The sequence below is a fragment of the Coturnix japonica genome, chromosome 3, assembly GCF_001577835.2.
Source record: "Coturnix japonica isolate 7356 chromosome 3, Coturnix japonica 2.1, whole genome shotgun sequence".
Classification (NCBI taxonomy): domain Eukaryota; kingdom Metazoa; phylum Chordata; class Aves; order Galliformes; family Phasianidae; genus Coturnix; species Coturnix japonica.
In genome coordinates this window covers 44,429,624-44,454,576 of record NC_029518.1, presented here as the reverse complement: position 1 = coordinate 44,454,576, position 24,953 = coordinate 44,429,624, and the positions used below count along the sequence as shown (strand labels likewise).

The 24,953-nt window shown below is 37.3% G+C and overlaps 1 protein-coding gene across 15 annotated transcripts in view; it reads left to right on the top strand.

Annotated features, from left to right (window-relative positions):
- The window catches only part of SYNE1 (spectrin repeat containing nuclear envelope protein 1), a 280,905-nt gene that overhangs the window by 111,229 nt on the left and 144,723 nt on the right, over positions 1-24,953 (top strand). For all 15 annotated transcript variants that reach the window (XM_015858221.2, XM_015858220.2, XM_032443851.1 and 12 more), the window contains 18 exons: positions 530-696; positions 1,922-2,075; positions 2,473-3,101; positions 3,695-3,874; positions 3,999-4,149; positions 5,778-5,936; positions 6,805-6,987; positions 8,487-8,588; positions 8,882-9,085; positions 9,643-9,850; positions 10,563-10,675; positions 11,344-11,549; positions 12,515-12,670; positions 13,814-14,105; positions 14,796-14,968; positions 17,219-17,528; positions 22,059-22,223; positions 23,574-23,930. In XM_015858221.2, coding sequence (XP_015713707.2) covers positions 530-696; positions 1,922-2,075; positions 2,473-3,101; positions 3,695-3,874; positions 3,999-4,149; positions 5,778-5,936; positions 6,805-6,987; positions 8,487-8,588; positions 8,882-9,085; positions 9,643-9,850; positions 10,563-10,675; positions 11,344-11,549; positions 12,515-12,670; positions 13,814-14,105; positions 14,796-14,968; positions 17,219-17,528; positions 22,059-22,223; positions 23,574-23,930 — 3,909 coding nt within the window. The remainder of the gene's footprint in view (positions 1-529; positions 697-1,921; positions 2,076-2,472; positions 3,102-3,694; positions 3,875-3,998; positions 4,150-5,777; positions 5,937-6,804; positions 6,988-8,486; positions 8,589-8,881; positions 9,086-9,642; positions 9,851-10,562; positions 10,676-11,343; positions 11,550-12,514; positions 12,671-13,813; positions 14,106-14,795; positions 14,969-17,218; positions 17,529-22,058; positions 22,224-23,573; positions 23,931-24,953) is intronic.

The following is a 24,953-nucleotide window of genomic DNA, read 5'->3' as shown; positions in this document are numbered from 1 at the left end:
CGACAATCCACCAATGTTTAATATTTATGAGAGAAAGCAGGCATAACTGCTTTCCTAAAGTTTGGTTGAGCTAGACATTGTACATATATTTTGGAAAGTCTTTCTCCTAACAGACTATTCCCCCTTCACAAACACAGTTGTCTGCTTCTCCAGACATGTTTGTGGGTCATATTCCAAATGAGTCATATGGGTAGGTGTAACGTTTTGTTCCTCAGTGCTGGGATGCTGCCGAACTTCCAAGTCAGAGCTCTGTACAGACACTGAATAGAATCCTTCAGCTTCCACTCAGACTAAAAAAATCCAAATCTGTTAAGCTCCAAGGAGTCAAATACACGGGAATAATCTTCTGTTCAGGAAAAAAACTTTCACTCTAATGGATCTTAGTTCCTCTAAGTACTTGGATGTACTCATTTGCTTTTCTCAAAGTGGTGTACTGGAAATCCTTAGCTATTTTTAAAATGATTATTGCTATTTGGCATAATAGATGTCGTATTGTATCAAAATACTGTACTTTCCACTGTTTTCCCAGGATTTGCGAGCAGATTTTGAATCTCATGCTTCGGTTTATGCAAGCCTATTACAGTTAAATGAGTCGCTGTTCCCAACAGCTTCCAAACAGTGTGTGGAAGCAATAAAAGAAAAATTTAAAGAGCTGGATGAGAGGTGGAAAGCATTACCCCAAACTATTGATAAAAGGTTTGTGCTTTAGATTATTTTTTGTGTTAAATGAGAGTAACCAATATCCAAAATACGAACTTCAATCCTAAAACTTATTTCTACAGTATAACCATTAAGAAAACAAATGTTAAAGGATTTAAGGGTGCCCTGTGTTTCCAAGAAGGGAGCATGGGGAATCTCACGGATTTATCATGTGGTCTTTTGGCATAACTTCTCTTTGCGTTTTGATAGAGGATTTCTGTCACAAAGACTATGAGGCAGGAAATGGGATTAATATTTTGTTTCCTCAATTATGTGCTCTTGAGTAACTTCCTAAATTACTTCCAGAATATGTAATATCTGCTCTTCATTTCTTAAGTTGTACTATTTACTTTGTGCAACGCTATAGTTTTGTCTTTTTAAAACCTATTTTGAATGTTTCATTTTCAGAAAATACTATAGATTCTCATTTGTTAGGCTACTGGCTCAACTTAGTCTCAGGAACACGGTCTCTTTTTTTGAGAGCATGTTATTATCTATTTAGTTTGTAGTTGATTGGTGATGAACATAAGCATTTTACTGTTTGTAAAGTGACTTAAATAACAGGCCATGGTTGTTGGCATCTTTTAGATCCTTTACTGATACAATAAATTTACAGTTTAATAATTTTTTATTTATCATTTCACATTGAAAATCATGTAGAGAGATTCATATGTCAAGACTTGGAGTGGTTGGACAGCAAGGGCCTTTTTAAGATCTAGGTTTAGAATCCTTGTTCTACTAGGTGCTGGACATATTCCTCCTCTGAATTGTGTTCCTCCAAACAGACTCCACCTCCATTTATTTCAGTCCAAGTTGAGCATTCAACTACTCATCTGCTGCCTGCATTCTTGGATTTTTATCTCAGCTGCAGTGTTGCAAAGAGCATAAACATGCTCTGAGGACTGAATTTTAGCTTGAATATCATTCTCTTTGCTGGGACTACCAATATGAAGAGAAGTTGAGGAACCTAACTTGGTTGCTTAAAGGCACTTCTAACAGTTGATATGAACAAAATGGTAGGGAATTAAAGATAAACTGTTACTTTAAAGTGGTAAGTACCACTTCTCAGATAAGTAATCAACCCAGCAGTCTTCACATTTGTAATGTAGATTCATGTTTCCTTTCACCTCGCAGTGATTTTAATGCTCTCCAGTTTGCTGTGACTGATTATGATAAATTATTTTTGTCAAGTGCTTTTGTGTTTACATTTGACATCTTACAGGATCAACTTCCTTCAGTCTCTTGTTGCTGATCATGGACACTTTGATGAGCTCCTGTGCAGTTTTTCAGACTGGATAAAGCAGTTTCTTGCTGAACTACAGTCCACTTCAGAGATAAACACAGCTGATCAAGAAGTAGCTGCATCTCACAATAAGGTAAACATTTGGATGTAAATATTAAAGGCAGACAAATTGTACAGTGCATAGAAATAAATATAAACATTAATCTATAACAATCATAAGGCAATTTACCAGTTCTTGAAAGCTGATACTCTATTGCATTCACATACACATTTCTATCATTTGACAGGTCTGAAACAAAACTGTAACTCTGAACTGTGCTTTGTAATCCATTAATACTGTGGGTAGCAGCGGTAATGGGAGATCGGTTGAACTAGATGATCTTGTAGGTCCTTTACAACTTGTGATTCTATGATTCTGTTTATATGATTAAATAGTACTTGTTTTACTTGCAAATTCAATAGTAGAATGTTTTCTGAACCTTCAGTTGCAAAAGGAAACCCAGCTCTCCTATTTTCTTTCTTTCCCATAGAACCATTCGATGGAAATTGAAAGTAAGAAACAGCAGTTACAAAGTCTGAAGGACCTTGTAAATAAACTGTGCGCTTTCAGCTGTCCAGAGGACCAACAGACATTGCAAGGGAAAACTGAAGATTGCTTTCAAATCTTCCAGGAGGCAAATCAAATAACTAACCAAAGGCAAGAGGCTCTGGATCAGCTGCAGGTGTTCCTGGAGCTCCATAATGCTGCATCAAGACTGCTTCACCAGCTGAGGCAGACAGTGGAAAAAACAGGAAATATGGACAGAGCTAAATCGGAATTACTGGAGAAGGACCTCCACGATGTTATTCAGTCCCTTAACAATCTGGAATCTATTGCCATCAGTTTGGATGGCTCACTTACTAAGGCCCAGTATCATTTAAAACATGGGATTTCTGAGCAGAGGACCTCCTGCAGGGCTGTGGTGGACCATCTGTACTTAGAACTGGAGGCAGTTCAAAACCTGCTTGGAACAAAACAAAGTGAGGCAGAAGCTCTTGCAACCTTGAGAAGATCTTTTGTGGAACGTAAAGAAGAACTGTTGAAGAGTATTGAAGATACAGAGGAAAAGGCTGACAAGGAGGGCCTAAGAGAAGCAACACTGCAAGCCCTCCAGCAAAGGTAAAAACAATATTAATGCTTAAGATTTGTACATCTTTATGTTCGGATGGAGAAGAACATGAATGCAACATTCAACAGGTCCCACAAATCTTTTATACTGAAAGAACAGAGAAGAAAATCTTTGTCACATTTTATTTTGTTCAAAGGAATCCAAACTCCCAGCAGTCACTAGGAATCCCATACAAAGGAATCCAAACTCCCAGCAGTCACTAGGAATCCCATACAAAATAGTCAATTATCTTCTTTCAGAACTGAAGACCGCTGAATGAATCAATAACACTTATTGCAATAAAATACTGAAGTAAATATTTTGTGATGTTACCAAATGGCAGCATGTGGTGAAGACATGTATTCCTACACATTTGTATAGCTTCACATGTATTAGAAATAATCAAACTCTGAGCCCAGTTGTAGCAGGAAAAGAAAAAAATATATAACATTTTACCTTCTGAAGATATTGTAGGAAATATTAGAAAAATGTAACTTTATGGACAATAACTCTATGAGCAACTATTTCTATCTTCCTTACCCCTCTTTTTTTCTCACCTGAAAGGGAATATGAATAAACTTGTAACCTGCATTTTAACTTGCAGATTGAGAATCTTTAACCAGTTGGATGAAGAACTGAATTCTCACCAGCATGAACTCCAGTGGCTCATGGACAAAGCAAAGCAAATAGCCCAAAAAGATATAACTCTTGCTCCTGAAATTGACAAAGAAATTAATCATTTAGAATCTCTGTGGGAGGAAACCAAGAAAGTTATACAGGAAAAGTAAGCAATGAACAATAAACAGGGAGAGGTAGTGGGGAAAAAAGATCCATTTATTTAACTTCTCCTTGTTATACTAACTGGTATAAATACCAATAAGAAAATAAACGTATTCTTCTTTCAACAGAAAGGAGCAGTCCTGCATTCTTGTTGATCTGATAAAGGAATATCAGGGCTTGAAGTCGACAGTAATGAAAGTCATAGAGAGTGCTGATAGTGCTTCAGTGATAAAATCCATTTGGAAGGATCATGAAGATATCAGGCGAACTTTATCAAAGGTAATTAGATTTTCATTTGAGGGATTAAAATAATCTTTGACTTGAGATCCCAAGCCACCTTTAAGGCTCCTTGAATTTACTGTCAGATCTTGACATTCAGGATTTAAATTTTATTGATTCTGGTGAGGAAAGAATATACTCCTTTTTAGTGAGGTCCATTAATGTGTATTTGATTGTTGCTATTTTAACATTTTAGTACCTAAAAAACCAAAATGTTAATTTATATGGAAGGCATAAGTTATCTGCTCTTTATATAAAATATCACATGAAGATATTTCAGTCATAGTAGAAGGATGTCAAAATACTTTAACCTCTTTCCATATTGGGTAATTTGTTGGAATGGTCAATGAAAGCAAAAAGCTGACTGAAATATTACTGCATGACATGGGAAAAAATATTGCTGTTTCCTCAAATGAAAATCTGGCTTCTTTCCTTATGTGTCAACATACCTCAAATGTGACTCATTTGAAGGGATACTATGTTGACACCGGCCACTGAACAAAGATAAGGAATCTGAATCCCTGTATTCCACTCATTTCACTAAATCATATTCTTAACATTATAAATTACTATCTAGCTTGTCAGGAAAAGCAGTTTTAAGTTAAATTCTTTCCACGAATTTGGAAAGTAATTTTATTTCACAGCCTACTAAGCTCTTCATTAAAAATTCTTCAGTCATACCTCATTCTAAGTTATGTATATTTACAGCATTTTTGTACTGGACATTTTAACTAGAACTGCAAGATGGAACATAGCCTATTGGTCAAAGAAATACGTGTAAATTCCATGTGATCTTAATCTTTAAAAAGAGCCTTTTGCTGTGGAGAATGCCTTACTACTGCTGTTAGCAGTCTAAAGTAAACCTGAAATAGCTGGAGCACAATAAGTCTTTTGCACAACTCCTACCATAATAACCTAGGAATTGCCATATTGCATCCAGATTAGTAACTGATCAAATGCTGATCTGTAGTATACACACACACACGTGTATATAGTTATCTATGAGAGAGTGAAATCCTTTTTAAGAATAACTCTTCCAGAAATGGTGTTTTAAAGATTTCCCCAAGCCTAACACTGCATATGTAGCAGCTCTGAGGAAGTAACATTCCATGATTTTGCCTAATTCCTTTCTAAACATGTTTGTACTGAGTTCTCCTGAGTATTCCGTACTGATACTATTCATGGTTCTAAATTTTGTTTGTGACACCCTCTGTTTGCTCTGTTGTTATGCCAGAACTGATACTAAATACTGATACTAACATTAAATATTCAGTGAGGTGTTCTTATTCTTCAATTTTAGATGTGTAGATTGTGAAGAATAAAAGAATACTTAAATAATTTTTTTTGCCTAGAGTCCCACTGATTGCTTGTTATTTAGCAGAGAAAATCTGCAATTTATTATTCCAATTTGTGTGATAATAATTGATCTTATAAGATCAATTCCAACATTTTATTATTTGTTTATTGTGACATAATTAAGCATTAGATAGTATTAGATAGTATTAGTATGCTGAATGAGAATCACCAAATGTATAACACACCACAGCTTGAAAGATGATATTTGGAGAACTGGAATTTTTTTTCATTCTTCACATCTCCCTTAAACAAATACATATTTATGTCCACAGCATGAAGCTGCCCAGAATGATCTGAGTGATAAACAAAAAGACCTGGATACTTTTACCAATAAAGGAAAACATTTGTTAGCAGAACTGAAAAAAGTGCAAAACTGCGACTGCACTGTGGTGAAAACAGATATGAACTCTACAGTGGACAAATGGTTGGATGTAAGTATCTGGTGTTTTTTTTTTACATGGAGTACAGTTTATAACTTGAGCAAAGATTACAGTACTTGTGTTTTCTTAGGATCCAAAGTGTAACTGTTTAGTAAAGTCTACTCTGTAATACCCGGTGGCGCAGTGGTAGCAATGCCGCATTGCAACACCGGAGGCCCTGGGTTAGAATCCACCCTGTGGCGCAAGTGGTAGAAATACTGCTCTGCTACACAGGAAGGCTCGAATCCCGGGGGGTTGGACTCGATGATCTCTAAGGTCCCTTCCAACCTGCATGAGACTGTGATACTATGATGATATCTTAAAAGGTTAATTGTAAGGCTTTTATACTCACTGCAGTCACAGTTGTGACATACTTATATTTAAAATGTATGAGTGTAGATGTTATAGATATATATACTTACAGATTTACACAGTGTAAGTTCATATAGTACTCTTGCTGGTATTACTTCATTCAGGTAAACTGGACAAAATAAAAAGCAGTAATTAATAAAAAGCTGGACCATAAAAGATGTGCCTATACTGAGAGACAACATTATAGCAGATAATCTAATATTTACTTTTTCATATTTATTCTGCTTTGTCAGCAAATTCTTTTATCACTTAGGAAAGATAAGTTTTAAATTTTTTAAAAGTTAAAAGTTTTAAAAACAGCTTATTTGAATACAAAACTCAGCATGCTTTAGAAATAGACTTATGATTTTTATTCATTTTATGATACAGGAAACAAAATTAAATTTGAATTTATAATTTGTGTTGGCTTTCTGATCTTCTCTGATGCACTTTTCTTACAATTGACTTCAAAATAAAGACATCTAAAATTAATTTTGAATGGTATTGATGTATTCTCCTTTCTTAAAAGGTGTCAGAAAGGATTGAAGACAACATACACCGGCTGAGTTTAGGTGTGTCTCTATGGGATGACATTCTGAAAACTGCAGATGAAATAGATGGATGGTGCACTAAGTGCGTTTCTCATCTGAATGAAGGCATCAGCAACTTGAGTAACAGTCAGAGAATGGAGGTCATCCTGAAAGACTTTCAGGTGCTTACTCATAAAATGCAAATAAAAATATTCTAGGTCAAATTCTCAAGTGATATCAGGCACATAGGTAATGCTGTGGTGTTGTAGACTAGCACATTCCCTGTGCAAGCAGTGGCATTACTAATGCAGTAGCTAGCTGATGAGACTCCAACCCTTTTCTGAAGCTGTCAGCTTCCAGCAGAAACCAGAACAGCACAGATCTTACTCCATCTAAGTTATTTTCACTCTAGCTGTATATGACTATGTGTTTTTACAATGTAAAAAAATTCAAAAAGGATGGCATTGGTCTGAATTATGTTCCAATAGAAGCTGTTGGAAATTTTAGACTTTATCTGAAGTTAACCAGAGATAACTTCTAAAATTTCAGCTTAGAATGTAGATTCTCCAGACTGTATTCTAAAACCTATAGTGGACCAAGGTACAGATTTTAATGTCATTAACATAATGCCTTCTTTTCCAATAGTGTTAAACACTTCTAGAAGTATAACCAGCATTCAAGAAGTGTTCTGCCAGTACTGGCTTAAAATATACAGTGGAGTATCCATAGAATGAGTATTATTCTAGTTCATTTGAATTAATGTCCCCAAGAAAAAGTGCAATTAAGTACAATAGAGGATTAAATGGTACTAAATCAGCTTTTTCCCTAAGACAAACAGTGTCTAATATCTTTCTGACAACCAGAACAGTTAAACTATGTAAATTAATTATTATTATAATTGATTCAATGTGAGAGCAGCCAACCCCAGGTGTAATTGATTCAGAGGACAGCCAGAATAGCAGAAAATACCACCAGAATGTTCTTCAGAATGAACCCTGAAATTCATAGTCCAGTTGTTTAATTGGAGTGTCCTGTTTGATTTTTATAGAAATGAAAGTCTGGGTAATCTGAGACCCTATGATTTCTTGCCTAATACTTGAAAACTACAAATATACAAAATATGATTTTCTGTTTCACAATTTTTAATAAATACAGTATTTCTTTATAGTTTGGATTTATATGACTACAGTAAATATAAGGTCCTGATGTGTGAGTGTGTATGTAACAGCATTTTTAATTTAGCTCTTATTTTTAATTTTTGACATTTAGTTCTGTTTTTCTGAGCTCTATTCTCTTTAATTAAAACCAGATGGAGCATGTGTTATACTGTGTGTGACATTAAGTGGAATCTAACAACAACAGTAGATTTTTCCAATGCAATAAACAATGTCATTGTCATTTTTATTCAGCTTTATTATCTGTGATACCAAAACAATAATGGCCTTTAAAATGTTGAAAATGTGCATGATTATTTTAATAGAGAGGAAAAAATCTCTGAAGTGAGTCTGACAAAGGAAAAGAAATAGGAGTCTTTTTGAGAAGGAAACTTATAGAATTGTATTTATTGCTAGTTGCTAAATATTAGTAAAATGAAAGGCAATGTAATAATTAATTCAGTAGTCTTCTGAAGTTCTTAAGCCTTATGGTATGATATGAAACTTTGACTAAATCTCTTTGACAGTCTCAAGTCAAAGATAAAGAACAGAAGTTGGAGCAGCTTAGCTCTAAAATTTCAGAACTCAAAGAACTGACTCATAGTCAAGAGCCTCCTGCAGATCTCCAGGTAAGACAAAGTTCTTTTTGAGTCACAGACTGCTCAAATGGCTAAGAAGAAACTCCTTTTGAAATTTCTGTTTCTCCTCTACTGTCTTTTTCTTTGAAGGTGACAAATACAACACTTTCTATGGGCATCAGTTGGTTGTATGTTTTTTTTTGTTGTTGGTTTTTTTTTCATGTTTCTTCATTTTTGACTTTTCTGAAAAATAATACCATAAAGTAATTAAACATTAGGGATGTAGAAATATTTTTATCAACTCAAAATTGAACAGGTTTTAAAAATTCATGTTTTGCTTTTAGTTTATAGAATCAGATATAAGGCAAAAACTGGAACATGCCAAAGAAATGTCACAGACAGCAAAAGAGACACTAAAAGATTTCAGTACTCAGAAGATGCAGTTACAGAAGTTTATTGAGAAGATGACACACTGGCTAACAGAAACAGAAGACACACTTTTAAGATGCTCACGTAACCAGGACACTGAATCTCTAAATCTAGTAAAGGTCAGTGCTGAAGAAAATGAATATACTTTTTTCTTAATGAGATGAACTTGTTTTTTGTTGGAATACACGTCTTGCATGTATATTTGTGATAAAACATGTTAAGATTTTTTCCATTATGAGCTTGGGTTAACACTGATATACCAGCAAATTCAAATTTATGTTGAGAATGAATATTCTTCATTATTCCAATGAAAACTTCCTTTCATTCAGAAGTCCTAGCGAATTCTAATATCGTAGAGCATCTCACATGCAACTTCAAACTGTGCTGAAAATTAGTATTGTTATTCAACATGCTTTGACACTTATTATTTTAAAAATAAAAGATTAAGCCATGTGAGATAGCAATTTCATATTTCCGTGTTGTCTCCTTAGTTTCAAGAATTATCTCATTCAGAAAATTCAGGAAGCTTGATCCAGTACTTCTGTTGATTATGGGTAGTACTTGTAACACAACATAAAAGGAAAGAGACTAGGGGAGGAGCAAGACTGCTTGAGAAAGTAGAGGGCTCTATTGTTTCTTTACAGATGTCTTATCTGTGTTATAATTTCATTTTCAGGAAATACAAAAAGACCTGCAGCACCAGCAGAGCAGCTTTGATTCAACCCGTGAGAACCTCAACAGGCTGTGTCGCAAATACCATTCTGTAGAGCTAGAAACTCTTGGTGGCACTATCACTTCACTAATAAAGAAATATGAAGCTGTGAATCAGCTCTGTTCCAGAACACAGGCCAACATGCAAGAGTGCTTGGAAAAACATTTCCTCTGTGAGTCTTCAGGCTTGCTAACAAACCGTTAACCCACAGTTATGAATCATTCTGGAGTCTGCCTGAGTTTCCAGTGAAGTCATTTGCAATTATAATGTTATTTTTGTATGCAGCCTTTCAAAAAGTTAACAAATTGTCATTTCCCATTTGCTATGAAACAAAGCATTTTACAAAAAAAGAATTCAACTTAAAATATTTCTGAAAGTCAAGCTCACTTTTCTTCAATGCCTATGTATGTTGCTGCTTCAAATTCTCAGGTTCTCCTGTTTTAGTACTCATCTCTACTACACACAAACACTTTGAGCATTCGCCAATTTGAGATATATTTAGCCAAACTGAGACAGTAAGTCCCCATCTGAAGAGGTTCCTGGGCTTCCTGAGAAATCAGTGGAAAGAAACAGGCAATTTTATAGCTTAGATATTAAGATATTAATCTAGATGTTTATCTAACATTAAATTGGGATAAATAGTAGCCTGGAATTGTTTGCCTTTTCCATCGACTACAAAGAGAAGCCCAGTGCGACTGTTCCATTTGGATGTTTTGTGAAGTGAATCCTTCTACCCAACATCACTGAAGATGAGATTCATCCCGTTAGCTTTTACACAGGGGACTGGAAGGATAAATGAAGTGAGAAAGCCAGTTGGATCAACAGTAATGTGATCGTGCTTCTTTGTAAAAAAGTATTATCTTCATTCTTTTTTATTCCAATAGATTCTATGCAAGAATTCCAGGAATGGTTTTCTGCTGTGAAGGCTGAAGTAAAAGAATTATCTGACAGGTCTGGAGATAGAAAAGCCATAGAGACAAAGCTGCATGATTTGCAGGTATAGTTAACATATCAAAAAAAAAGGTATAACTATATGTCATGGTTTTGTAATTTTTGTCCCTTGTCATGGGATTACAGATTGATCTAGATAACTCCTTTTATCTCTTAAATAATTTGTAGAAGCTATCATACACACTGAACAATTTTATATCTGAACAATAAGCATAGATCAACACAGCAATGCATACTGTAAATACAGTGGAAATTGTTTATTGTTCTGAAAGATCCAAGTAAAGTTTACTTATAACTGAACCATTCTTATTTGTGATTTTTATTGTTTCATTTTGTTTGTTTTACATTCTTTATTTTCACTTCCTTTTCCTATTCTTTTCTATACCTACTACTTCAGATGAACACTGTTGTGTCAAACATAGACTGTATTGATTTTTTGCTGGGACAGAGAACAAACAGAGCAGACAGCTAATGTAAACAGATCTAATTTCTATTATTTTCATCTTAGTTCAGAGAAGACAAAACTGCTTTGTGATAGGAAAATTGAGCTTTGTGAATTATAACACCACTTAAAAACAATCTGAACTTTCCACTCAGAATTTTTTCCTCACCAGACATGGTTTTCAGCTTGTTAAAATCTAACCACTTCTAATATAAATTTTGCTTGTCTTTATAAAGTCTTGAAAGTTTAAATGGTGTTTTTTCATCACACAGAGTGTGCTCGATTCTCTTAGTGAGGGGCAAAACAAGTTAGATGCTGCCTGCAAGGAAGGAGAAAACTTGTACACTTGCTTACCTCAACCAGTTGTGATCAGTATTCAGGAGCAAGTAGCAAAGGCTAACCAGAACTTCAAAGAATTCCTCAGTCAGTGTCTGAATGATAAGCAGGCCCTGGAAGCTTGTGCCTCACACCTGGGAAGGTGAGTCGCAGATAGACTGCATGAAATTTTCAAGCTGTAGAAATACAATTGCAGTTTCCTGTTACTCTGTCTGCTCTTTTTCTTCCAAAATATTTAACAACAAACAAACAAAAAACAGGTGATATATGAGGAAGAATTGTGTAGCACATGTGATCCCAAATAAACAGATGAAATCTCAGTAATTTAAATACAGTTTCCTGTAATGAAAAGATATAATGAATTTTCAGGTTCTGCCCTGACGTTTGAAGATAGTGTGTGCTTTCAACATAGCATATGCCTGTCCTGTACCATTTCAGATGAACATATTTCCCAAAAAGCTAGTAAGAAAACATTCTTAATTTAGCACTTTTTCTTAGAATTTTGAGAGATTAAATGCTTTTAGGTATAATTCCAAACTGCTGCTAGCTGAAAGCAAAGTTAGTGTAGCAATAATGGTAAGAGATCAAGATGAGATGAAATGCCTGCATATAAGTAAAAAGTTTACAGACAGGGACTTGGGTCCACAGAATATTTAGTTGAGTTAGATTCCAGTTATATTTTGTCAGTGAAGTTGAAAACACAGAACTTCAGATACTGTATGTGTCAGTACTGAGTAAAAGCCCATTTCTACCTGTTTGTTCATTTTTCTTGGACAATATCATGATGATGATATGGGAAAATCTTTCTTTTTTGCTCTTTATTGAGCTTAGTAAGAAATAAAAGTACTGCCACTTTAAATTTTGAAGGCTACTTTTCTCATGCAGTTCCCATGATTTTCCTGAATGTTTTCAGAGAGTTGCTGAATATTTTTAGATTACTAGTCACTGTGGAATTATGTTTTGTACAACTCCTATTCGCTAAGAATGAAATTGATACCTAGCTTTGTTTTCTCAGTCTTGTGGATATTGAAAGAACTGAATTAACTTCTTACTAACTTTACTCTCCTCAAGAAATTATTTTTAAGAGAATATTTATCTATTCTGTAGCTTTGAAGAACAGCACAAGAAACTCAGCCTGTGGATACATGACATGGAAGAAAGAATGAGCACAGAAGCATTAGGAGAGATCAAAGAGCTTATTCCTGAGAAGAAAAAGGAGGTGCAGAAAGTGGAAAAGTTTCTGGAAGAGTTACTGGCTTCAAGGTACATTTCTTAATATACTCTTACTTTTTCCTCTGTTAAAGCAACACTGAAATTGAACTGCTTGGATAAAGCATGCCTGTGAAAGATAGAGAATTCTTGCAACATACTCTGCATCATCCAGATATTTCCAGTTATAAGGAAATCTGAATTTCAAGCCAATTCCAGAATTTTATATAGTCACATTTCCCATTAAGAAAAATAGATCTTACTTCAATATTAAGTGGAACCAGAAATGCCAGCTTTAGTAGAAGGAATAGTAAAAATATGACTTATTCATTTATAAAGTTTTCTTTCTTTCTGTCCTGTGAAATTCAGATTAGTTGGATCTGATACAATTGAATTTGTATTCAGAGCTCAAATAGCATCCACATCGGCAGTGAAATATTCCTAGAATTCAGAGTTAGCCAGTGGGTGATGAAGTAATTGCCATTTTTAGTACACTGTGGTTTTTCAAACTTTTTTTTAAACTATTATTAGGTTTGTCAAGATATAAAAGAAATAGTAGTAAAGTAGTTAAAGTAGTAGTCAAGTAGTTCATGCCCTACAACATGCTAAAAGGAAGCACCCAGTCTTGACCTGTCTACTTGAGCCTGATGTAAGACATTTTGGTCTGATGTAAATTCCTGTAATCATAGGATATCCAGAAGGGTGATCCAGTAGTTTGAGATTAACTGAAGCTGTGTAAGACCAGAGTTTTAATCCTTTTTACTGAGTCTTCTACCCAACCCCAGATTCAGTATATAATCCTGAACAAATGGCCTTAACTTTCCATCATGCATTCCTGCTAGTTAAATTCTATAAACTGTTGAGAAGACTTGGAAGATGCAGAAAGGTAGTAATTCATGCAGAAATGGAATTCTGCGAGCCATAAAGAAAATAATTTAGTTTTTTAATTAAGTGTTCAGAAGAAAGATTTCAGTGTCACAATTTGGAACATCAAAATCTTCAATAAACTGCCCTATTCACAAGTAAATATGTGAATCAGTATATAATATTTCTTTTAAATCTCTTCCAACTTACTTTTCTGTTAATTAGGATCTCAAACACTGATGAAGTATGTGATTATGTCTTCATAACTTCTCATAGGTGCTATAACAATGTCATATGCCTTTCAAAATTGATTTGCAATCTCAATTCTTTCAGGGAATCTTGTGAAAAGCTGGCCCAAATTGCACAGACTTTAAATGAGGAAGGACATGGTGCAGGAAGGGAAGTGCGCCTGGCCTCTCAGCATCTCACCAATTATCAAAACATGGTCAAAACTGTCAAGGAGAAGCTGCAAACATGTCAACTTGCACTCCAGGAGCACCTCACTTTGGAGGAGGCACTACAGAGCATGTGGTCATGGGTGAAAGAGGTTCAAGAAAAACTGGCCTCGGCTGAGAGTACAGTTGGTAGCAAAGCCACACTAGAGCGACGGCTGACACAAATTCAGGTAAAAAATGGTAGGACTGGACTTTATGCATCATCAATATTAACACTATGTGATGGCCACATCAGTGGAAGGGGAATGGGTTTGTATTGTATCTTTTTACACTGTTATGAAGACGATTTGAATTCAAAACCATCTTAACAAACTGGGAGATGCAGTGTGAGAAACAGGATGAAGTCTAATGCAGAGGGATGTGAAGTATTACATTTAACAAGAAATAACCAACTATGAAAGTGTGTATTCAGATTCAAAATCTGTCTAATGGAGAAAGCCTTGAAACTATTCACCTAGAAAGCTTGTGGCATATATATATATTACAGGAGGTTTTGGGGAACAGGCTAGATAGACATCAGTTGGAAAGATCATCAATATAGAGCACTATGGGCTCTTGAGACCTAGTCAACTGTGTGTCACTGTCTTTCTGTGCGGGGACCTACTCATTATCTGCTGCAAAGTAAGCAATGTTTTAGGATGACCAATGCAGTGAAATACCTGTGGAGCTGTGGGGAAAACCATCAGATTCCTTACACATAACAAGGGATAAGCACTTAAAAAAACAGGTGCCTAGGAATTCATACTCGACATGCTTTTCAAGGGTAAATGATTTCAGAAATGGTGTCTTCTGCTGGAAGAATAACAGCCTTCAACTGTCAGCAGACTTCACTTAACATTTTGATATATTTTGCCCCACAGGAGATCCTCTTACTCAAAGGTGATGGTGAAGTTAAGCTGAACATGGCTATTGGCAAAGGTGAACAAGCACTCAGAAGCAGCAATGAGGAAGGACAAAAGGTGATACAAAAAGAGCTGCAAAAACTGAAGGATGTATGGAATGACATCATCAGCACATCCATGAGCTGGCAGAGGTAAAACTTGCTGAAAAACACAGGTCAAACCCTGACACCTTGCTTAGCACCAATGAGTAGTACCTTATGGCACATAGGAGTCCACTCTTTCATCCACCAGGACCCATAGGTCTTTCTTTCAGGCCTTCTCAAGGGGTTGTTCCTCCCAGTCTGTGTGTATGCCTGGGATTTCTCTGGCCCAAGTGTGAAACCTTGCACTTTGCCATGTTGAATCTCATTAGATTCTACCATGCCCACCTTTCAAGTCTGTTGAGGTCCCTCTGAATGGCATCCCTTCCTTCCATTGCGTCCACTGCAACACTCAGCTTGGTGCCATAAGAAACTTGCTGAGGGTGCACTCAATTCCAACATCGATGTCATTGATAAAGGTGTTAAAGAGCACCGGTCCCAAGACAGACCTGTGGGAGATACCACTTGTTACCAGCCTCCACCTGGACATACAACCATTGATCACCACCCTTTGTGGCCTTTCAATTGACTCCTTACCCACTGGGTCATCCACCCATCAAATCCACATCTCTCCAATTTGAAGATAAGGATCTGGTGGGGGACCATGTCAAAGGTCTTGCATAAGCCCAGGTAAATAGCATCAGTTCCCTTCCCTCTCTTCATCAGTGCTGTCACTCCATCATAGGAGGCCAACAGATTGGTTAGTCATGGCCTTCCTCTGCTGAAGCTGTTCTTGCTGCCTTGGATTACATGGTCATTTCTCATGTGATCTAGTATGTCATGCAGGAGGATTTAATATTCAAGAAAGATATTAATTGAAAGTAGGCTGATATTTCAACTGCATTTCAGACCACATTATTTCTGAATAGAATGTTGTTGCTTTTGATTTCCTTCACCATTTTTAATCCATTCTAGAACAGTTTCTTATTTTCTTTCCAATGGGACCACATTACTTAAATTTATTTTATTTTTTTGTCCTCTGGAATTGCTTTCCGTAGTACTAAACCAGGCTGTTCTCAATTTTTGTATTTGCAGATCTGATTACTCCTTCCTAGGCAAAGATATTTTTTCACTACCAAATTCCACCTTTCTTTCATTTCTTTGAACATCTGACATTTAAATTCTGTCATTAAAACTAGCATTAGCCCTTCCCTATTTTTGTCATCTATGAGTTTTACAAGCAATGTAAGTTCCATCATCATAATCAATATTGGATGGAAATTCGACTTCTGCATGATTCTAGTTCCTTAGTTTTTAATAACATCAGAGTTTTCTCTGCATTAGAAAACAGTCATAGATCTCTAATCTAAACATCTAAGTTCTCATTCTTAAATATCAATTATGGGAGGGGCTACGATATATGAGAACAGGAGTTCTTCAGTTAACATTGATGCCTCTATCTCATAGACAAAAGCTGTAATATAATTTGATCTAGAAATTCGTAATGGTATGCTTTAAGGTTTTATTCTAACTTCACCCAATTTATGTCATAAAATATTTTGTATATTAGGGGAGGAAATCACATTTTGAATGAAATCCTTACCAGTCATAACTCCTATTAAGTCCAGTGAAATCAGAAATGTATTCCTCAAAACAAGTCCCAGAGAGTCCCAGAGAGACTGGGAGATCTGCTAGGAGGAACAATATATATAAAGTATATATATAAATACAATGTTTTATTAATGGTGAAATGGACTATATATAACTGACTTGTTCTTCAGAGAGTCACTGGAATACTGCTTAATTGTCAATAACTTGTACATTTTATTGCTGTGACCATAATAAGCTCCACTAATACTCTGTATTTTACTTTGCTACGCAGACAATGCAATGTGTATTTCATTAGTGTGGGATATACATTGCTCATGCAACCTGCACTAGAGAAGAAGTTGTATCAGGTTATATGTAGTAGCCCAAAGAACACAGAAATTCTAGAATAGCTTGGATTTAAGCTGATGTAGAAAACTAAAACAAGATGGAGGAAAAACCATATTCTAAACATATTACAGATAACTACACAGTGTAATGATGTATAAACAGACCTTTCTTTGTTTAGACCTTCCAAAAGTTCTCACGTGTACTGCATATAGAATCATAGAATCACCACGGTTGGAGAAGACCCACGGGATTGCCCAGTCCAACCATCCACCCATCACCAATAGTTCTCACTAAACCATGTCCCTCAACACAACATCCAAATGCTTCTTGAACACCTCCAGGGTCAGTGACTCCACCAACTTCCCAGGTGGCTTCTTTTAATGTTTTTTTTTAATGTTTCTTTTATGTTTCTTTTAATGTAAGCTGCTTAGAGTCCCTCATCAACCAGTGGAATGAATATTTGGAAAGGAAAAGCCAGATGGAGCAGTGGTTAGAGAAAATGGATCACAAAGTGGAGCAGCCTTTAGAACCACAGTTAGGTCTGAAGGAGAAGTTTGCACAGCTGGACTACTTCCAGGCTATTGTTTCTGAGATAGAGGATTACTCTGGTGATTTGCAGCAACTTGTTGATAAAACTGCAGAACTTTACGAAAAAACTGAGGATGATTCTTTTGGAGCAGCAGCTCAGGAAGAACTAAAAACGCAGTTTAATGACATCACAACTGTGGCCAAGGTAAGATAAAGGAAAAGGCCTCCATTTCAGGTAACATTTTAAAACAACTGTATATAAGGCTAAAATTTTGATTTTTCTAAATTTTACAGTGCCTGAATGTATTTGAATGGTCTTGCCTTTTGTTACAGTTGAATCTAACAAAAGAATTCTGTATAGTTTACTAAAAATTCACTGGAATGCAAAAAGATGTTGGGAATTGAAACTGCTGTGGATATGAGTTTCTGAAAATTGAAGGGCATATATTTTATTCCTAGTTTTGTGTATACAATAATATTTTCATGTACACAATTATATTTTGGATATACTTCTAGTTTTATTTTCCTCTAGTTCTTTTATTTTATTTATTTATTCATTCATTCCTAGCACACATTTACCAGGAAATATAAAAATGGAATGCCTCTTTGAGCACAAAACATGGTCAGAAAGAGAAATCTTATTTTCAGAAATATATATGCTAGTATTCTGTGTTATTTCAAGTCATTAAAGGGTCCAGAGGAGGGCCACTAAGATGATCTGAGGGATGGAGAACCTCTCCTATGAGGAAAGCTTGAGGGAACTGGGCTTGTTTAGCTTAGAGAAGAGAAGGCTCCAGGGAGACCTCATTGTGGTCTTCCAGTACTTGAAGGGAGCATTTAAACAGGAGGGGGAATGGCTGTTTACAAGTGTGGATAGTGATAGGACAAGGGGGAATAATTTAAAACTAAGATAGGGGAGGTTTAGGTTTGAGATTAGGAGAAAGTTTTTCACACAGAGGGTGGAGACATACTAGAACAGGTTGCCCAAGGAGGTTGTGGATGCCCCATCCCTGGAGACATTCAAGGCCAGGCTGGATGCGGCTCTGGGCAGTCTGGTCTGGTGGTTGGCGGCCCTGCATATGGTGGGCGGGAGGTTGAAACTAGATGATCATTGTGGTTCTTTTTAACCCAAGCCATTCTATGATTAATCACTGCAGTTGTTAAACAGGTACTCTTTAACTTCTAAGGAAAGAGAGCAGCTCACAGAGTCCTTCTACCATGAAAATCAGAATAGTAACAGTAGCTCTGAGATTGTTTACATCTTCTTAGCTATTGGGAACGTTTACACCTGCAGGAGGCCACCTAATAAGAAACAAATGTTGCTGTGAGACTGAAGTAAACAATATGCAGACATTTAGTAATCTGATGGGAAGTACTGTCTGGGTTCTCATGTACTGCAAATATTGCTGATGTCCTCCATTCAAGTAGATCTGGAAGGATGCTCAAGCTGATGGCAGAATGTTCTTTAAATCTATCTGAAGCAGGATACAATTTAGGGAACTGCTGGGACTCCTTGACATTTTGAGGTCAAAGATGGACCCAGGGACAAAAAGGCTACACCAAAGAAGCTCCATGAATTTGCATTGTTCCTCTCTACTGAAGGCACTGAGGAGATTCTCACACCTGTTTCTCTGTCATAGAAGGCAGACAAGAGGAGATAGAGGAGTTTTCTGTTAAATAGTTGGGAAATCTTAAACCAAGCAGTTAGTTATTAATAACTGCCCGTGGGCAAATGGCATTCAGCTGTGGTTTCTTGAGAAATGCTCAAACAGAAATTGCCGAAAAGCTGGCCAAGGTGGGGTGGTCACTGTCAGCCCATGTCACTGCCAGCTTCAAGGGAGGCCCTATGGGGAACTGCAGTCTCATGAGTACAGCTGATGTCATTGGAGTGCTGCACTCAATAATGAAATTGGAGGGCAGTGTTGGATAAATATAGACTGCTGAGAAATTCAGTATGGTATCTGGAAAGTATAACTTTAAAAAACTGTTGTGGTTTAACTTGGCAGGCAGGTGGTCACCACACAGTCATTCAGCCACTCCTCCTCCTCCTCCCAGTGGGATGGGGGAGAGAATTGGGAAATAAAATATGAAGCAGAACTGGTGGGTTGAAATAGAAATTACTTACTTAGATGGAGGGGTGGGGGGGAGGAGGTGGAAAGGAATTGAAAAAAAAAGAGGATAATAGTTATAATTATCATACATATTATGTTATATAACAAAACAAGTGAAGCACAAGCAATTGCTCACCATTCAACATCCAGTGCCTAGCCAGTCCTGAGGCAGCAACTGTCTGCCTGGCCAGTTCCCCACCATCTCTGCATGATGTCATATGGCATGAAGGATTCCTTTGGCAAGTTTAGGTCAGTTATTCTGTCCCCTCCCAACAACCTGTGTCCTCTCAGCCCTCCTCACTGACAGGATAGTATGAAAAGCTGATATGTCCATGGCTCTGTACAGCACTGCTGAGCAATGACTGAAAACTTTGGTTTGTTATCAGTATTGCTTTTCTTCTAAAGCCAAGCCATAGACATCATTCTAGTCAGCTCTGTCTCAGCTGAAACCAAAACACAAATATGCTGGAGTTCTATTAAAACATCAATGAGCACATTAAAACAAACAAACAAAACAACTAAAACAACCAAAACAAACAAACAAGGGATAGAGTGGATATAATACAATAATACACTTGGACTTCCCCAAAGCCTTTGATAAGGTTCCACAAAAAAAAAAAAAAAGTCTATATGAAAAAGTGAGAAAGTAAGCTACCTCAGAATTGAAAGAAAGGTCTTTGATGGATTACAATTTGATTACATTGTTGGAAGAAAAGGTTAGTGGCTGTTTCTGAATGAAGAAGTGTCAACTCTAGGATTCTCCAGGAAACTATATGGGAACTAGTTTTGTTCAGCTTCTTTATTGATGAGTTGGAGAAGGGAGTGCAGAGTGACTCTTGCAAATAATATTCAGCTATCTTGGACAGTCCAATGACAATTCCAAAAGAACTGTCAAAATATGGTCAAGAGGGCAAAGAGGTAGTAAGTGTACTTCAAATAACATAAACATAAGGCAGTATCTGTAGGGGGATTAAAAAAAAAATGTCTGAAACTTGATTGTGCATATTCTGCATAAAGAACTTGCACTTGAAATCTAAGAGATCATTTTTCATTATTTATTTTGTAAATGGAATTGTTACAAGAAGAGCATGTAAGGGGCAGGATTCATTTGTTTGAAGTGAAGAATGCTGAGAGAAATGCAGCCACATGGTTATAATGAAGGTAATGGTTAACAGGAATACAGAAACATTAGTCACCAAATCTGACTGTTTCAAAGGGTGTTTATAAAACCTAGTAGATTTTTTTTTTTTTATGTCTCTTTCTGCCAATCTGAGGCTGTGCTGTGTTTCTGGTGGCTGTATGTCCTCTGTTTTGTGGAGAATGGGGACTGTGAACTGCTGTTAACTCATCATCTGTGTGGCAGCAGCGTCCCACAGCAGCATAGGGCCACCAGGCTGAGAAAAGAATTGGTGCCACACAGAGAGGATGAGACAAGACTGACCTGATGATGTGCCAGGAAAAGCTGCTGCTCCCTTCTCCACTTCCTGTAATAGCAGGACTTATTGACAAGTTCACAGTCTTTTCTTTGGGAGAGAACAATACAGACTGAAACTGGTAGAAAACAGTGCCTCCAGAGGAGACCAGCTCAAATTGCTATTTCCCACTATGCTCTCGCTCTACTGTTCTTATATTTTGGTGCAAATTAAGTAAGTAAGGTGCATGTTTGCCTACCATGAGGATATTTTACTGCCTTAAGATGATGTTTATGTTTTTTAGGTCAGGCACATGTGGACATTGTCTTACATGCTTGTTGCATCAAAAGCATAAAGATATGAAAACTTCAAGGATTAACTTTAGGTCATAGTTGTTTAGTTGTTAACCATCAAGGAAATATTCAAAGAAATTATGATTATTATTTTCCGAAGGAACAGCAAAATGTAATGATCTAATTAATTTTGAAAATAATATTTGACTGTTGAGTTATTCAAAATTAAATGTAAATTCCATTTTATTCTGTTATATAAATAGAACTCTTTGAAATGAGTTTAAGGATAATTAGGTCTACATCTATGTATCCACTTAGGATTGTAATCTATTTAAAGCTACTGAATTAGCTCAGTTCACTTTTGGTTAGTTTTGATAAATATTCCTGAGAGTTATTTCTTATTAATTTAATAACAAATAGACATAGTCAGACTCAAGGCCAGTCTAGACCAGAACAGTATTTTATCTGATTATATTAAGGTAATCTTGCCCCAGTTTAAGGTTACATTGAAATACTGTTGTGGAACCATGCTGTTATTGCATGTTTGTACCAGGGAAAGAGTCCTCTAAGGGTACAAGAGTGATGACTTGGGGATGGCCACTATTTCTGATCTGGTGGCTAAAACACAACTTGGTACCCTAAACATCTGCTGCACTCTCAAACAGCAGACTACTCATTTGTGACCTTCATATGGGAGGACTGTGACTCTGTTTAGTATTTATGGAGACTTCCTTCTAAATAAGAGCTGTGTTTCTACCAGCATTCCTGCCTAGACAAACCTAAACTAGACCTTGTTATTTTGTAGCACGGTGTAGAGCAGCTCTCTATATCATTAAAGTCTAGACAGAAGACAAGTGTTTAAGTATATTAATGATTTTGTTTGTTTGTTTGTTTGTTTGTTTTTCCTCCTAAACAATAGGAGAAAATGAAGAAAGTGGAAGATATTGTGAAGGACCATTTGCTATATCTCGATGCAGTGCATGAATTCACAGACTGGCTTCATTCTGCAAAGGAAGAGCTGCACCGCTGGTCAGATGCAACTGGAGATTCATCAGTGATACAGAAGAAGTTGGCCAAAATAAATGTAAGAAATGTTAGCTATCATGATTTCATCTGTGATTCAGAACCTATAATCCAGAGAATTAAAACTCTGCAATCTTGTTCTTTGTTTATTTGAAGTGGACATTACGTTTCAGTGAGCTGAAAACACACTTTCTAAGCTATGATGTGTTACTGCCTCCCTTCCTTAGCTTTACTAAGGTAGTGAAAGCACAATCAGAACTGGGTTAGCCAGCTCATACATGGAAACAATTTTCAAGAGTGGAAGCCCAGTGGCATTACACAAGATTGTGACTTTACTGATTGAGCACTGCCCTGTCCTCACCCTTAAAACTGCTAAGTACAGCTGCTGAATCAAAGTGAGAAAGAACCTTTTGTGATTTGCATGAATTGGAGATGTGTGAAATAGTGCAAGGATCATTCTCCCTAAACACATTTGAGGTGTATGTGTCGCCTCTCTATATGTACTCTCCTTACCTTGGCATCTCAATGTGTCTGTCCATTCCTAGGCATTTGATAAGACAGTTGTGCACTTCTAAATGTAGCATTCAAGCAGGAATTGTGTTTTGTTCATTCCTGCTGTTTACATTGTGCTAGCAGTGTTTTAGCCTGCTCCTAAACAAGAGTGGGCCAGTGAGCAGACTAGAGGAGGCTTCAGGACAGCCAGATCAACTTCAGACACGCCTCCTGCTTACTCTTGCATAGTTTCTAGCCTCCTTTGTGCTCAGACTCATGTATAATATGAGAAAGGGAGAAGACAGTAGTTCTTAGTTCATAACACTAACAAGAGAATAAGGATTACTTTAGCACATAGGGTCTGGAATAATACTCATACTTTCCAACTTTTAAAGCTGAAAACTACCAAATTCTCCTGTAGCTTGTGTAAGGATGAAACAGTCTGCTGGAGAAAGAATTCGGGAAGAAACTACCAAAAGCACAAAGCCACATGTGCAACCAATTATGGCACAGCACAGCTCACGAGTAGACTGCTGAATGCTTGCTTTTCTGAGCAGCACAGCTTTTGTTCTTAAAACTGACACGAACAGCTCTGTGCCAGTGATTCTTGTGTAAAACATCACAAAAGAGTTATTTTCTGCATCTTAACCTAAGCAGTATTTTTCAGTATCTAAGCCACAATTATTTCTCCCCTAAGCTTATGGAGCTTTCAGAACAGCTTTGCAATCATCACACGGCACGTTCCCTCTCCTAACTGCGCTTCAGACCCGTGCCGCTCCGCACGCAGCATGGCTGTTCCCGAAGCGGTACCGCTGGATCCGCAGCTCGGAGCAGCGGGCGGCCTGCACTGCGGCTGCACCACGAGTGACGGGCCCCCTTCCCAGCTGTGTCCTGTTACTATGGCGATGTTGCTTTGCAGGAGCTGGTAGACTCTCGCCAGATCGGAGCGGGCCGCCTCGGCCGAGTGGAGACGCTTGCTCCCGCGGCGAAGCGCAGCACGAGTGCCGGCGGGTGCCAGCTTCTTATTGCTGAGATGCAGGCCCTGCAGTTGGACTGGAAGCAGTGGGAAGAAAGCGCTTTCCAGAGCCAGCGCAGTCTGCGGGACGTGCTGAGCCAAATGGCCGTGTCGGAGCAGGAGTTCGCCGCGCAAGTTGCACGGCTGGAGGAAGCCGTGCAGCGGTTCGGAGGGCTGCTGGCTGCCTGGTCGCAGAGCCTGGCTCCCCTCGACAGCCGTCACACCGACAGCGAGATCGTGGAGAGCTGGCGCAAGGAGAAAGTAAGCTCGCTTCTCTTTTCTAAGCGGTTTTTGGGTTGTAAATGTACAGTGACTGAGGACAGGCAACTTCTGCCCGGTGGCGCAGTCAAAGAATGGGAGAAGTAGCAAATAATGCGATTCATTTGTGAAAAATCTCTGTAAAAAATTCCAACTTGCCAAGCTTTTCTGTAGCTGTATTCAAAGCAAGCACTGTTTACAGAAGGTATTTATTTGGCCTCTGCTGTCCAAGGCTTAGCAAGTCCTGCCCGGAGCTCAGACGTTAACAGTTGGGCTTAGCTGTAGGAAAATGAAAGAACTATCATACTGCCTCTAAACTTCTCCTCAGGCTGCTCAACATTGCAAGCAGTCTGCAACTGAGAAAATGTGAGGCATTTCCTACACGCTGAGCAGCAGCAGGAGTGATTGCTTTCTTACAATTTGTCACACGTGTGTTAAGTTTATACATTCTGTTTCTTGAACTATCCTTTGCATTGTGAACGTTAAGATTTTGTCCTGTGTTTGAAGTTGTATTGGAAACTCGTATACTTGCTGACTGCTTCGCTGTGGAATGTAGTGGAATTCAGAGAAACAAGAGGCACTTCCTGTTTAGTTTACTCTTCTAGGAAATATTTCACATGTGTATATATATCACACACACACATGTATATATGTGTCATATATGTGTATATATATGTGTCGTATATGTATTCACAATAATCAAGATACTTAGGTGTATGTATCTAGATTCATATGATTCACAGCTATAAAGATACACAGTACCTTATCCTTCCCTTCCTGTGTTAAAATAACTTCAGTGAAAGTTACAGTAGTCCTTCAGTTTCTGAACCAAGAAGATGGGAGCTATTGTAAATGTAAAACAGCATTGCAGCACTCTCTTTCCATTGTCTCACAGCAATTCTGTTGTCATGTAAACCAAGGCCACAAGTTAAAAATGCATTTCCTAATTCTCTGAATCAGCAGGCTCACTCTGTTATCCTGTACTCAAGCCCTGCTCCTTTTAGATATGTGCAACATAACAGCACC